Source organism: Protomyctophum bolini, assembly GCF_963924005.1.
Source record: "Protomyctophum bolini genome assembly, chromosome: 20".
In the NCBI taxonomy this organism is placed as follows: Eukaryota; Metazoa; Chordata; class Actinopteri; order Myctophiformes; family Myctophidae; genus Protomyctophum; species Protomyctophum bolini.
Window position 1 is genome coordinate 13,443,726 of NC_137881.1, and position 16,118 is coordinate 13,459,843.

Sequence of the window (16,118 nt, forward strand, 5' to 3'; positions counted from 1 at the left end):
TTATAACAGCTACTCATGTTATGTGCAATAATTTGTGCAGTTATGGAAACAGCTCTTTGTGTTTATGCAAGAAAATGTAACACATTTATTTATTTACATATTGTGTGCATGCACATTGTACTTTGATACATTTTGCGAAAATAAAGCAATTGAAAGAGAGAAGTTATCAAGTATCATTAATGTCGTAATTTTATCTACTGGCCCCTGGCCCCTTGCCATTTTTGTAATGTGGCCCACAGGTAAATCTATTTGAGTATCCCTGCTGTAAGACACTTGATTTCATTTAGGATGAATTTGAAAATACCCATGTATTTTCCAGTGGTACAGGATGATTTGACAGTGTTCCCGTTCCAAATGTCTTTTTCCTGATTGGACAAAATTGGTAGCCCGACCTGAAATGTTATTTTCTTTTAAACTAAAGTGCTGGAGAGATGGGGAGAGTCCCCTCCCCTGTTATTGATTGAACAAACACTATTATTATAGCAATTTTTGATTTACAATAATAATATTATAGAGAGGATTTATTTTAACACTTATTCCAACAAAGAAAAATCCCACCTGTGTGAAGTGAGTGGCGGCTCTTATAATCATACATCATACATAGGAGGGGCCTCAAAAATATCACACCACCACCTTTAACACAAGTAGGTGCATGAGCTTTCATTTTTCTTAACCCATGTGACTGTGGCTATAACCTGTTCCTAGGTTTATTGAGGATTCAGCATCCTGTGTGTGTGTGTGTGTGTGTGTGTGTGTGTGTGTGTGTGTGTGTGTGTGGGACCCTGCGGGAGGGGCCTCCCCCCCACTCACCCACCACCCCTCTTCACTAGAATGAATGCCCGACATTCTCTCAAACGGAAGCAGGCGCTACCATTTTGAAACACAGCACCGCTTAGGTAAGACTGGTCCATTTGTTTTTGTCTCTCTCTCTCTTTCTGTGATATTATTGTTATATAAGTAGTCGAGGCTACTAAAACAACACGTCGAATGAGCACCGGGACGTTAGGTATTCCCGGGGCCAGGGTGTTTGTTGTAGCGTGGATCATGGGTGTATTATATTTTATATTTTTAGTATGATTTATTATGTGTGGTTCTTCCGAGAAGAGAGCACGGTGGTGGTGGTGTTGCAGTCTATTCATTCCTGTGCGGAAAAGAAAAAAAACGTTTCGGTTTGCTTCCTTTGTATCGATTCCACGCGTTGATCGCTTATACGGTTGTTTTTTTATTATTTGTATTATTACCGAACAGGGAAACATTGTATTTATTACGGTCTGGTGTGTAATAATGTTTTTATTCGCCGTGTAAACCATTAACAGACTGAGACTAGTCCCCACCTCCCCTCCTCATATCAGGCGCTTGTTTTGTTTGTCCGATCCGACCATTTGAAGCAGAGAAAATCAAGCATCTACGTCTTTCCCTCCCTGATCGGCCATTCATAATCACGAGACATAATAGAGATAATCTGCCATTAAATTAGCCCAACTTTGCGATTTCCTCCTTTTTTATGCATGAATGAATAGAGACATGTGTTTACTCAAGCTCAGTGCTTCGTCATCAGAAAGGAGAGCAGCCTTGCTTTGATGCCTCCCTCGGATGAACCCTGCATATTATACTTTGAATTGCAGCAGGCCAGCAGCCATATACTATAGACCAGTGGTTTTCAACCCTTTTCATACCGAGGTCCATTATTTATTGGGTAAGCCACAATTCCACGTTCTATTGACGTTGCTACCATTAGGAGAGATAACATGGCAAACGTTGAATTGTGTAGACTTCTTGTAAATTAAGTAATGCAGATGTTTTAACAAGAATGTAACTTTTGAGAGCGTAAAATTAATCCGGTCCATTTGGATTCATTTAACACTCAGACTCTCAAGAGTTAAAGATCTTCTATAAGGGTCCATTTGGTTACCAACTCTCTATCATTTAGGTGGGGACCACCTGGAACCCGCTCAAGGCCCACTGGTTGAAATCCACTGATACTGACTATACTATAGGCAGGTGGATCTAATTGAAAGGAGTAAATTAAGGACCTCTAGTATGGTATTCTTTACGCTCACGGACCCCGCAAAACATCTGAGTGTACCAATGAAATGGAACCAAAATGGTTACAGACCCGTATGGGTCTGTTAACTACCATTTAATTTAGCTGGGGGGACCCCCTCGAACAGCCTTAAGGGTTTTTCTCACAATCGGCCGAAACCGATCTTGTGCGTTTCCCAAATGATTATATGTCCGATCTGTTCTTGTGTGTGGGTCGGAAGGGAATGTTTAGGCTAAGGCCTGTCACAAAGATGCAAATCGATATTATACTATAATCTGATTGACTTTATTTTAATTTGATTAAGATATTTTTGGGCTTTTTCTGTCTTTTATATTGGATAGTACAGTTACTACAGTATTGTGACAGGAAAATGGGAGAGAGATGGGGGGTGACACGCGGCAAAGGTCACCGGGATCGGGAGTCGAACCCTCTACAGTACACGCCATCAGGCTGGCTTAGCAGCCTATAGGTGCCCGGCCCGCTACACTGATTGACTTTTAATGCTATTAAAGATCTGTTTCTCGGGTAAAAATTGATCGGGTAAAAAAACCGATCGAGTCATTTGGAGTGAAAATCGTCCGATTTTAAATCTGTGGCCCAATAGGCGGTGTGCTCCAAGCAAACGACTAGCTGCTGCTGACGCCTGGCGGTCATAAATAAACATGAAACAACCAAGTTTCTATCAATAGAATCCTGCAGAAGTCCGAACTGTGCTGCATCATGTTGTTTGCTGACCTGTAGTACCCCTGTCCCCTGCCCTGTCTGTCCCTTAACCAGAAAATAGACACGTATGGCATTCTTTGGTGTCACGTTCCACTTATTTTACTATTTTACCCCTTTGGATTTACTGCCAGCCGCTTTAGGACGACGTCAAAAGTAAATGGGGAGAAAGGAAAAGAAAGAAAAGGTGTTGGCCAACCTGTTTGAGAGTGGATTGAAGTTTGACCTGCAGGAACAGGCAGTGAACTTAATACAGGAGGTATCGGCGGTGAAAGGGTTGCCTTTGTTGTTGTCGTCATCGACACATTGTCGTCATGGGAACCGATAAAGGCCTGCGGTGTTCTGTGAGCGACTAGCGTATGACTAATTATTACTTAAGTGTTACACAGTGTGAGATTAGTTACTTCTCTCACGGTCAGGAACCCACTGTTCAAACTCTGCAGTCTGTTCCTTATCGTGGCCCGATAACATTGTTGTGTATGCATGGTGAAACTGGCGGCCTGGGGGCCACATGTGGCCCCACACCTTCACTTAATGTGGCCCTCAGGTTAATATCGGAATACTGATATTTTATTGATTTAAGCTGTTACAATTCCAAACATGACCCGCTTTAATTACATAGTCTAAATTAGTAGCTTAATGAGTAGTATTATTTTTTTTTTTAATATGTCCAATGTATTTGTATTTAGTTCATAAAGTTAACATGACTATAATTTAAGGCATTTGGAATTCAATAAAAATGTTACTTCAGGATTTCAATTCAAAAATAGGATGCAAAAATACAAGCTCAACGCATTTGTAGATCGGCTATTTTTGCTACGACAGTAATAATGCAATGTGGCCCTCTGGAGTGACTGTGTAAATATAGTGGCCCTCTCCATCGACAAAGTTGCTCACCCCTGCCGTGTATAAGATTCCTAAACAAAAGCAACCTGGGCTCGCAACTCACTTTGTAATGCTAGTCCAGGTAAATGTATTCACAATCACAGCAGGACATGCAATGTTTCAATTCACTTTGTAATGCGACCAGGTAAATGTATTCACAATTAGCACTGCAGGCAGGACAATGAGGACATACAACGTTTCCACCCATATTGGTCTTGAGTTTTGAGCCCTTGCTTTTGTTCATATCTGTTAGATCAACAGTTTGGCTCAGCAGTGCACCAAGATCGGAGGATGTGCGCTGTTTTATCTTATCCTATAAGATCCCTACCCTAAGTGAAAGTACCTTTGTCTTATGTCTTGGCTAAGTTAATCATCGGGCCATCGCTTCGTTATCTCTGAGATGGTTTTTGGCATATCGAGCTCTGCGATAATCTAATCTGTCTTAATCTGAGTGGGGTTTATCATAGTCAGAGTAACAGGTGTGCGTCGCTATTGTATGTTCAGTATATTGTGTGAACTGAACATACAATAGCTGGATTGCCAGATTACGAGTCGCATCCAATCTGCTGCACAAAATCAAATTGACTATTGCAGTTTGTAATTGACAACAGGCCGTAGTTGTTTACTTGTTTTTGTAATATCCGCGTGGTGAAAGCTGGACAACTTGTCCCTGTGCTCTTGAGTGAAGTAACCACCACTCAGCCATGTGTCATGAAATAGAGAACACATTTCATTTCATTCAGATAGAACCACTCCTAGTTGTTGGCAGCACATTATATGGAAAAGTATGGGCTGTCCACAATATTGGCTGTCCACAACATAACTAACTGTATTATGCCTCAAATCGATCCTCAGCATTCCCATTCAGACACGGAAAACAAAACGCAAAATCTTTTTGGTCAATATTATGTTATCCAGCACTATCCCACCCCCCCCCCCCCCCCCCCACCAGACAAGAGACTACCGTGCAGCCAAAGGTTCATCTTTGTCTGACTCTGAGGCCAGTCATTGTGTCAGATATGTCGGTTATTGTCCAACTGAGCAGTGCGTCTCCTTGGTCCATCATATCTAACTGAACTCTGCCTCACATCTCATTCCTCACTCCCGTGCCGCACACTGAAGCAGCATGCCATGAGATTGTTTTTGCTGAATAGGGTGAAATCGGAATGCATTAACTGGCATTGATAAGCATCATACTTTATCTTTAATGGCTACTCTGGGCTGGGGCCAAGAGGGAAGTATTCAGTGCTTCTATTGTGCAGCTTCCTGGAATGATTGTAAGTTAACGACATGGCTGTGAAGCAGGGCATTGCTATTGAAATGTACTGTCGTCCCTGGTTTGACATTGTAGACAAAATAAGATACTGGCTTCTGCTCATTCTAGCTCAATGGGATAGTTCCAATGTTTGGAACTATAGCCCATAGGCGCCCGCTTTGCGGCGAGAGATCAAAGCGTGTCGCCGCCACTCTCTTACTAGATTACTCTGGATCAGGGTATGGTGCTGCTTTAGCCAATAGGAAGTGTGACCTCAAACTTTGAAAGCGGGTATCGGTTCAGGAGCCACAAGATGATATATATACGTTGTCATGCCATGTACCATTTTGTGATTTTGTTTTCTAGCTGGGGTCGCACTTGGAAAGATTCGGCTTTTGGTGACTAGTTTTAGAATTTTGGCGTGGTGTTAGGTATGGGTATAATGATTTCAAAAAGCTGTGCAAACGTATTGGGAGCGCCCCCTAGTGGTCTGTTTACACAGACTCAAATATTAGACACGTATAGGTATGGTTGAAAACCAAAATAATTGATATAAGAGATTTTACAATGGATTCTGTTACTATTGGGTGTGCTAAATAACATACTAAAATGTTATGACCATACCTAACAGCATGCCAAAATTCAAAAAGCAGTTACCGAGTGCATAATTATTATTTTTTTTTTACGTGATGCTGCCGGGAGCTAAAATGCCTATAAACTGTGATTAATGTAAAGAAGAGAAATGTTGCACTTGGTAATTGCTCTTTGAATGTTGGCATGCTGTTGGGTATGGTCATAAGGTTTGGAATGAAACAGGCATTTTAAGCTCCCGGCAGCCATCAACGCGTGGACGCCATCTTGAAAACGATGCCTTTCAAGTTGTTCAACACCATGCCAAATTCAAAAAGTAGTTACGAAATGCATAATTGTTATGATTTTTTACATATTAAATCCCAGTTTATAGGCATTTTAGCTCATTTTAGCCACTGTGGACGCCATCTTGAAAAAGATGCCTTTCTGGTTGTTTGATTTTCCTAAAATCTTAGTATGTTTTTAGCACACCCAATAGTAACAGAATCCATTGAAAAATCTAGTCCGACGCCAGCTATTTTAGGATCTACTGGCCAAGGATGAGAGCACACACTGGGGCTGAGCGATATTGTGGACAAAATCTAATTTCGCAATATTTTGACCAAATGCCTTTAGTTTAGTTTATTTGAACATCTTCACAGAACAGAATCAAGTACAAAGTTTACATCAGCAAATAAATAAACAGAAACAGCTCCGTGAAGGTGTCAGATCAAATGGCATAGGCTGAAGCTAAAATCTTATAAGTGCCCATCCTTCAACAGCATATATTGAATTGAATTATCCATTAAGTCATTAATTGATACGTTTTGATAACCTTAGTTATCGTTCGATCGACCAGTTAGTTGATAAGCGCAGTTTTTGCTTTTTTATTTTATTTTATTTATCTGAGAATCTTAATTTCCCTCAATGTCTAACATAAAAATCTACACTTTACTGATATACAGAAAGAATACAAAAGGCATATTATATTCCTTAATCAAATATTCATTTGACCATTTGTGATACAGGTCCAGGCAATGAATGGCATCTTTGTATGGAGGAATAAAATTTAATGAAAAGTGCACTTTCTTGTCTTGCAAAAGCAGAGACGTTTCTGTGGCTACCAAGGTGGGAGGGGACCTTTCTTTTTACCGACCCACATGTGTGTTCTTCGGCTGCGTGCACTTGCAGCCAGACATCACAGAAACCCACCCAATGATAGAACTGCAGAATCTTCCATTAATTATTAACTGTTTAATTGATTAATTTCTTAACGGCTGGAAATGGATTAGCTAAGATAAGCCTCACAGCGTAGCCCAACTCACACAGCAGTCTGCACACTCATTAATCATCTCTTGTCTGTCGTTCCTCCAGCAGCGCCATGGACAAGAGCCACACGGTGAAGCTCTTCGTGGGCAACCTGGCCTTGGACACCACCCAGGAGGAGCTGTCGGCCATCTTTGAGTCCTACGGCCAGGTGGTGAGTTGCAGCGTGCTGCGGCAGTTCGCCTTCGTGCACCTGCAGGGCGAGGGCGCCGCCGAGCGTGCCATCCGCGAGCTCAATGGGCGCGAGTTCCGCGGCCGCAACCTGGTGGTGGAGGAGTCGCGGGGCCGGCCGCTGCACTCCACCAAGGTGTTTGTGGGCAACCTGAGTGGCATGTGCACCACCGAAGACCTCCAGGAGCTGTTCCAGACGTTCGGGAAAGTTCTGGAATGTGACAAGGTCAAAGGTGAGCCACTGGGAGAGGGGTGGGTGGTCATGTTTTAAATTGTTTTAAAGATGGAGTGCCGTGAATTTTATGGAGGAAGATTTATTTTTCTTAAAATCTTTTAAAAATGACATTGTTATGTGGACACGCCCATCAGTTCATTAAGTATTCCTGGTTTGCCTGATGGGTGTTGATCCATCTGAACTGAAAACGCACCCACAGCTGTGGTTGTATGATAAAGGGGGAGGGGTTAGGGGAGGGGATGATATTGTGACTATATCACAGTTTTTTAAATTTATTGGCAGGTTTGACTGTCAAGGTTTCAGTCTCCAGGAAGAAATCCTAAATACAAAGGGAAGACATCATTGCACATAACAACCACACCAAGGGGTCTAATGAAGTACTGTCACCTCATAAACATACACGAAAAAAAACAAAAGCACGGCACACCATCTTTAAAATTTGTGATCGTTGTAAAGTTTAAAGTTTAATGTTATGTTGCGTTCAACACGGGCAGATGAAATGATGCAGTCTACCATTCATTGATATGATATAGTATGACATAGTACTTTATTGTCAGTTCACACTGTAATCTGTCTTGCGACCCAGCAGCCAAGTATGCAGAACACATATAAACACATTTGACATAACACAAAGAACAAGACAAATTACATACATAAAGACATGAAGACAAGAGCAATATCCACCACTCTGATTACCCCATGGCTACTACAACTCCTGATTAGGCCTCAAAGTCGACTGGTGGACAAAGGACCTCTTTAGTCTGACCTTATTGTATGCTGGTACACCATATCTCCTTCCTGAAGGTAGCGACCTATACTCCCCATACAACACATGCTTAGTATTAGAGTTGATATTCCTTGCTAACCATTGTCAATTGAAGCCAGCGACGGGAAGCTACGAAGCAGCTACTATGACGCGCTGTGAAGCTGCCGCAAATTTAGCTGTGATGTGTTTTTGAACTCTCATCGTTTCTGCATCTGCCCGTCTGAACGCACAATTACACTTCAAAATCACGTCACTCTGCCTTGTAGCGTGTCCACCATGACCATACAAACCTTCTAGAGCGCCGTGTGGCGTGTTCACCAAAGAGCTACGGAGGGACTAAAGCCCACCACACACCGGCTGCGTCCGCCGCGCGCCATTATTTTCAATGAACCTATTCGAACACCGGCTCCGTGCGTCGCCTGGCGCGCCGATAGAACACAGTTCTATTTTCCAGGCGGCGCCGCGCCGCGTCGCGCCGCAGACGGTCGCAGACGGTGTGTGATGGGCTTAATTAACACGCCCTTGAGCTGAGAGCGGAAAAACTAATTTATGATGTCCCCAGGTGACGTCTTTTGATCTGAATGAAATCCCTATAGTCTCTTCTTAGGCATCACTTGGTGCAGAGAGTTAATGATGCCATGCAGACACGAAAGCAAAGAAATATTGCGTGTGGTTATTATGAATACCAAACGACTCGCCCCTTTACCAACTCTCCCCCGCGATTTCTTTTTTAATGTACTTTTTTAATGACTGTTAATTTAGTATTTCCCTCCCTCTCTGAAATCTGAAATTATCTTGTATACAGATTTATTTGATTGTATAGTAGTCGATCTCTATACTATCTCTATGCATTTTAGAAAGAACAACATGACACAGAGACGGTGACTGCTTAATTAAGTTAATTTCGTTTTATTAATCACATTTATTCCATGTAGCCTATGTTTTGTAATGGCATCATCATGCTATTATGCCCATGGATTACAGAGTGAACTTAACAATTATAAATTAATATGATGATACCTTTTAAATAATCACCAATATGAATTATGTTTGTTATTTACAGCTAGGTCGAGTAGTGGGGCGAGATGGAAAAGGGGCGACCGTACCTGTTACCGTTATTATCATAATATGGCAGAGATATGTACGTGTATTGAGGTCAGGAGTGTGTCTATAACTGTCCTACATCAGCTTTATAGCTTCAGCATGTGATATGTGATACAGTGGTCTAGAGTTCTCGCAGCCCAGATGCAGCCACACTGAGATAATCTAAGGACATGAAGGCATTCAGAGGAAAGACAAACGCAAAGATTAATGCCGTGGGATTTTCTCTGTCTACTTACTGTCTGTTTCTGTAGCTGTGATATTACCGGTAATTGAAAACACGGATCTGAAAATTAATAGTCCTAGCCTTTGGGGACACAATTTGATGCTGTGTCCCCTTGATTAATGCACGCCACACTGGTAAATGCACTTTTTGTCTTATTTATGATTCCATGAAGATCACAGTTAGATATACTGTATACCTGTAAATGCTGCTCAAATATAAACAGGGTAATTCATTTGTTGTTTTCTTTTTTTCCTAATGACTGGTCCAATTATTGTTGTTATTGTTCAGTGGATAAATATTATGGACCCCTGACTCCTGTTGGATATCTATCCAAACAGGAGTTCACTTGCATTCACAATCTATCTAGCTGTCAAACAACAGACTAGTGGGAATGAAGGAATATCCAGCACACCAGAAATGTCCTTTTCACATGGTTTATTTACCTGTGACGCGTCCTGATGGGACCTTCCTCGGCGCTGTCGCTGACATTTCTTGTGTCCTGGCTATTCCTTCACTCCCATTTGTACCTCTGAGCTTTGCACCTGTAGAGTGTCACAGTTCCGCCACCTTTCATGACAACGAGAGACCCGGAAAATAATTCCCTGTTCATTTTCCTCATAGAAATTTCAAAAAGTATTTATTTAAAGACGTTTACGCTTTGGACAAAGTCAACTCGAGTTGTGACAAATCATGACAATAAACACAATGTTTTGGGCCCATCAGATAATTAGAAAGAAGAAAAAAAGGCAGGTTACAACACCTTTTGTTTCTTCTAACTATTTATTTGATCGGCCCAAAACATTGTTTATGCACCATGATTTGTCACAACTCCAGTTGGCTTTGTCTGTGGCGTAAACGTCTTTAAATAAATACTTTTTGAAAAGTCTTTGAGGAAAATGAACAGGGAATTATTTTCCTTGTCTCTCGTCGTCATGAAAGGCGGCGGGACTGCAACGCTCTATAAGACCAGTCATCTAATTTAGAGTGTTGCAGGTTTTCTGCTTTTGCAGTTTATCTCTTTCAAACAATAGACTAGACCTGGATTTAGCCCTTCGCCAAGTCCCCCCCCCAACCCACCCTTGTCCAATAGGCACGTTAGCAGCGAGGAGACGGGGCAAGCTGTCCTCCCCCATTGAGATGCATTTTAAAACACTTTTCGTGCCGGCATGTTTTCGGGCACCTCGGTAGACCTTTCCAGGCAAAAGCTACAAAATGACGTAATTTCGCGGGTCCTTCGTCGGCCATTTTAAAACCGTAAGTAAGAATGCAACCTGTCCGTAGCTCGATCGGGTCCCTAATTAACTAGCATGCGAGACGGTGATGTGCTAGCCTTTTAGTGGCATCCTAAATTCATACTTTTTCTCATGTCACCAAATCTGAGGGTCAATACCGAGATGAACCCCGCTAAAGATCACGGCCAGTATGGGATTCTATGGAGCACGGATTATCATTATTTTCGTCTTTTTGTGTTCTCGGTCCGTAAGGCGTAAGTACAGTATGACTGTTAAACGTTAAAACGCGGGGATGGCATAAAAGTGAGGGGTTTTCTTAACAGTGTTTTGACGTTTATGGCTCGATTTGTGTTAAATGACGGGAGTTCTCCATATAAATAATGGATCATTTCAGTAGCAAAACCTTCAAAATGTATTCTAAATCTAGTCAACCAGACCTGCAGTAGGCTATGCACTGGGCAAATGTGCATGACATATTTCAATAAACTAGAAATACGAGGAAATTACAGAGGGAGAAACGGTATCCAACAATCACCTTTTAACGACGGGAGTTTTCATGTTGTCATTAGTATTATTGCCATCACCTGGGTGGGTCAGTCGTGTAACTTTCCCGACGTTAAGCTGTTTATGTGTTCAACCACACAGCCATGCAAAATATCATTGACAGCTATGAGGTGACGAAAGCTTGCGGTTGCTAAACTATATGGATTGACATTGGACAATCGCTTTTTTTGCGGTGGGGGTTTAGCGAAAGGCTAATTAATCTAGAGAGTACAACAGGGACCTTTGTTGCCTTCTGTGGGCACGTGCCATTCTAACCGATGTCCCTGCACTCAATGACAGCCAGGAGTTCTTCCTCTGCAGGCTATGCCTTCGTTCACATGGAGAACAAGGAGGACGCGCTCCAGGCAATCGAGGCACTGCACGGCACCTCCTTCAAGGGCCGCCCCCTCTCCGTGGAGCTGTCCAAGGTGCAGCCCAGCAAGCAGACGCCCACGGGCAAGATCCCCTGCGTTAGCTGCGGCAAGCAGGGCCACTACGCCGGCGAGTGCCCCGCGGGGAAGTCCTCGCTGGAGCAGTACCAGAGCCAGGCGGCCGTGCTGGCGGCGGCGGCGGCGGCAGCCGCGGGCCTGCCCCTGCAGGTGCAGCAGAGCGTGCATAACTCGGTCTACAACACGTCCACGTTCGACCCAACGTACGCCGCCCTCACGGGACTCACGGCCGGCACGCGGGGCGACGGCGCCGGCAACGCCGTGAACCCAGCGGTGTACGGCGCCCTGGCCAGCCAGGTGTACGGCGCCAACGTGGCCAACCAGCTCTACGGGACGGCGGTGGTGGGCGGCGGCGGCGGCGGCCACCACAGCCACCAGGCCTCGCTGACGTCGGGAGCCACGCAGATCTCGCAGATGACGCAGATGTCGCAGATCTCCCAGATGTCCCAGATGTCGCAGATGTCGCAGATGTCACAGATGTACAGCTCCATGGCCGCCGCGGGCCCCAACATCTACGGCCAGATGGCGGCGGCCGCCAGCCCCGCGGCCGCCGCGGCCTACAGCACGCCCAGCTACACGCACGTCATGGCCAACCACCACGGCCACCCGGTGTACTTCGCGGCGGCGCCGGGCCTGGAGATGCAGGCGGCGGTCAACCCCGCCTACAGCGTGTCGCCGGCCATCTACGGCGCCGCCGCGCCCCAATACACACACATGGGCGGCCTGAGCGCCCACACGGACCCCACCACGGCGCTCTTCGAGGCGGCGCGCCAGGCGCACTACTTCGCCCAGGGGCAGCAGGTGCTGGCCGAGCAGCAGGCGGTGGCCCACGCGGCCGCCGTCAAGTCCGGGGGCGGCGGGGAGCGGGACCGCAGCCCGCTGCGGAGGGCCTCGGCCGCCGTCGGGCCCCCGCTGCTGCCCGACCCCATGATGAAGCCCTTCATCTACCAGAGGGCCAAGCCCCGGAGGCCCCTGCTGCCCACGCCGGCCGGCCGCGCGGCCGAGGAGGCGGCGGAGGCGGCGGAGGACCCCATGGCCAGGTAAGGGTCATCATCATCATTCATTGGCTCTGAAACTTCTCATGTCAAGGACCCCAGGTCGACATAATACGATTTTAGTCGACTGAATCTACAGTTGATTTAGTCGAACTAAATGTATTTTGGCGGGCCTTGATGCCGTCGTAATGACTACAAGCTCACAACGCGCGACGCGAGCTTGTAGATCGGCTATTTTCACCATGCAACTAATTGTAAAATGACTTATACTGGATCTCTTGTCCACTAGTCCCTTCCTTAACATTTTAGTCTAGTTTTAATTTGTTGACGAAATTGTCAGTATATTTTGTCTTAGTTTTAGTCATCATAGCTTCGTTTTTTATTTAGTTTCCATTTCGTTTTCGTCAGTGGAAAAGGTAGTCGACGAACAATTTTTCGTCTTAGTTTTAGTCGACGAAATCACACTGCTGCATTGCCGCCTAGGGCATTCACCTCTAGTCATTTGACTAGTTGCCTAGTTTACTAGTCGACTAGTGAACTGGAAATAAATATTTGTACATTTAAAAACATTGTACATTGGTGACTATAATCTACCTGATCTTGAGGCCTACAAAATCGAGAAAAAAACCAAGGTCGACTAGTGGATTTACTAGTCGACTAGTTGAATAGTCGACTAGTTGCTTAAAGCCCTACATTGCCCTATACCTAAAACCCCCCATCTTGTCTGTCCACCTCGTCCTTCAACGCCCCCTATCCCCTCCCCCAGGTACTACGCCGAGTACTACCAGCAGCTGCAGCAGTACCCTCAGTTCCAGTACGCCTACCCGCCGCCCAGCGCCATGGCGGCGCTGCCAGGCATGCCCGGGATGCCCACCATGTCCGCCATCCCCGCCCAGTCCGTGGCCACGCTGGACCACGCCCTCCGGCCGGTGGCGGCGGTCGCGGCCGCCATGGCCGCCGCCCCCAGAGTGTATGAGCCGCCGTTGCCGCCGGCGCCCGCGCGCAAGGAGGCAATCCTCCGCCGCCCCGAACTCTCCCTTCACACGCCTGAGCCCCCCTTCCGATAGTCGCACTATATACACAACTCTTCCTCTTGCTCCCTCCTCCTCTTCCTCCTCCTCCCCTTCAAAAAAAAGGCCCCCGAACCTTTTCTCCCACGCCCTCCCCCCTCCTCCCCCCCACCCCCCTTCTGACCACCCCACAGCGGCTGTATGTGTGTAAGCGCGTGTGTGCATAGGGGGAGTTCTATGTTTGTTTTTCGCGGGCGGGGCGGGGCGGGGGGGGGGTTTGATATTGTGGCACTGCTCCCGTGGTTTAACCCTGCTTCAGGAGGGACTTGAACCGGCGCCAACCTTGGCCCTGGTTTAGTGGTGCACGCGCGGCGCAGCTTACAGAAAGGGACGAGCAGCTCTCATCTGTCGTATGGGCATTCTTAGCACATTTCAGTCTCTCCTCCTTTCTTTTCTTTTTTTGATTAATTGTGCCAGTCCGGTCTCAACTCCTGTGCCAGTATTTTTGACTGATCAAGTCAGTTATTCCATTATGAACTTTTTTTATTTCTGAGATTCAAGTATGATTTTGTTTTGTTTTTCTTCCCAAGGCCAAGCCTATAATTAACCAACCATTGGTGTTTTAATCAAACCAATCAGCCATGCTCCTGTAAAGCCTCAACGATCAAATCAGGGCAGCTATTACTTTGAAAACCCTGTTTTGCCTTATGTTGTTGGAAGTGTTTTTTTCTCTTATTTTTTGCTTTTTCTGACGCGTTTACTAATCAGATGAGATGTCAGATAAGCACATTGTAATAACCATCTGCGCTGCGCTGCGTCCGCCAGGCCCAAGGTTGGACAGAGATGGGTGGGGGTGGGGGGGTTCTTGTCTCGAATGTGATGTGAAGTTGTAGTGCGAATGTGTCGGCTCCTTAAGCTGTGATAACAATGCAGCACACAAACACTCACAACATGACACAAAAACCAGGTTATTAAGACCTGCGCTGGAGAAGAAACACAAAAAAACGAGAGAAAAAAAACGTAAAGCACACGCTGGCGTACTGTAATGTATGTTTAGACGCCCCAAAGTCCCTTCCCTCTTCTCTCCTCTCTACTGTAATTATATAGCACTGAAAGACACTGCTTCACCTCTCTCCCTCTCTCTTTTTAATTGCACCTGCCTACCTCTGATCATACAGATTTTTAGTGGGAGAAATTACAGGCCCAAAGTTTTCATTGTTCAGTGTTTGCGGTGGATAGAAGAACTCGATAAAAAGAGATTTTTTGTGTTGCCTAATCCTTAGTGTATTAACCGACATCATTTTTGTATGTAGACCGAATGACACTGCGCATTAAGCAACTAGTGAACATCTATCTCCCTTCAGTTTTTATAAAGCACACAGTCCTGTGTGCTTGTTTTCCATAGACAATTAGCGGGGGAGGGCCGGAGGGGGCATTATTTATACAATGCTATCCTCGATTGTATTCTGTTGCTCAACTCTGGTTGTGTAAAAAAAAAAAAATGACTTGCTTTGGGGGAAGTTTCACCCAGTCAGCAGTTTACCTGCCTGGAAGTCATAAAAAACAGTTTGGTGTCGGCAGTTCAGAAAGGGATGCCGCATTTTAGTGACATTTGACATCTTCTCTATGTATGTATATAAATAATCTTGACTGTACTTACAGAGGCCTTTTTTTAAAATAGCGTTTGTATCGTTTGTTTTTAATGTAGTTATGTTTTGTGCAAGTCTGCCCGGGGGGCACGATTTAATCATAAATGGTAAAACAAATAACCTCTGTGGACTTGCGAATGAGCCGTTTACGATTATCTGTATTATACTGCATCCTACCTAGAATCTATCATGTGATGATGAGCTTAACTCTGTGCCTATAAGATTTGAGTGAAGTGCATTAAGTGGAGGGATCTCCCATTTTTTTTTAAGTGCTTTTGACTAATTTTATTTTTTAATCGTGCAACGGGGTGGTTGGGGGGGAGGGGCGGGTTCATTTATATAGCGGGTGGCTCTACACACAATGTACAAAATAATAAATCATTTGAACCAAGCAGAGCTTTTTCATTGGGGTTGCACGCCTCCCATTGTTTTAGTTTTTTTTATCTTCAGAGAGATTATGAGGCATTTAAAAGACAAATCTTTAGCTGCGCCGAAAAGCATTTGCTGTGCCCTCCCCTGCCTAAACAACTTCCCTAATGAACTGCTAGTGAAAGCAGAACGCTATTGCCATTGGTACCAATGAACTGAGAGATGGTGCAGTGTCTTCCAGTCACCCATAAAGCAGTAATCCTTTTCCACGTACACACACACAAGGCCTAGGTCAAATAAGATTTGCAAAATAGGTTAAGGGTTTGTTTTTATGGTATTCATTCATGGCTCCAGATGAGTTGGGTCCTCCGCGGAAAGACAATTACGAGAGTGCCACAAAGGTTTGTCGACAGTAAGGTGTATTAAAAGCAACCTTCAAACTGTCTATAAACCTAATGGCATTCATTGAATTGTCCTATACGTGGCAAACTCCACCCCTCTGGCACTCCCAAGGCAGATGAAACAAATTGTTAATGCACTTCTTTTGCGAATAATCTTTGACCCAGGCATAC

The 16,118-nt window shown here is 44.9% G+C and overlaps 1 protein-coding gene across 2 annotated transcripts; it reads left to right on the forward strand.

Moving 5' to 3' along the window:
- The first annotated feature begins 763 nt into the window (after positions 1-763).
- On the forward strand, positions 764-16,112 carry rbm14b (RNA binding motif protein 14b). 2 transcript variants are annotated; one of them, XM_080793018.1, is made up of 4 exons: positions 764-896; positions 6,849-7,204; positions 11,375-12,563; positions 13,285-16,112. In XM_080793018.1, the coding sequence occupies exons 2-4, from the start codon at positions 6,856-6,858 to the stop codon at positions 13,583-13,585; spliced, it is 1,839 nt and encodes a 612-aa protein (XP_080649144.1). In that variant the 5' UTR covers positions 764-896; positions 6,849-6,855; the 3' UTR covers positions 13,586-16,112. The 2 variants fall into 2 exon arrangements, with proteins under 2 accessions (XP_080649144.1, XP_080649145.1); XM_080793019.1 differs by having other exon boundaries at positions 11,396-12,563.
- Positions 16,113-16,118: the final 6 nt, after the last annotated feature.

What these genes read in the sequence shown, in the direction of transcription:
- rbm14b (XM_080793018.1), top strand. Translation starts at nt 6,856, where the DNA reads ATGGACAAGAGCCACACGGTGAAGCTCTTCGTGGGCAACCTGGCCTTG. An exon ending in GGAATGTGACAAGGTCAAAG is followed by an intron (nt 7,205 to 11,374) that starts GTGAGCCACTGG and finishes ACTCAATGACAG; the next exon opens with CCAGGAGTTCTTCCTCTGCA. An exon ending in GCGGAGGACCCCATGGCCAG is followed by an intron (nt 12,564 to 13,284) that starts GTAAGGGTCATC and finishes CCCCTCCCCCAG; the next exon opens with GTACTACGCCGAGTACTACC.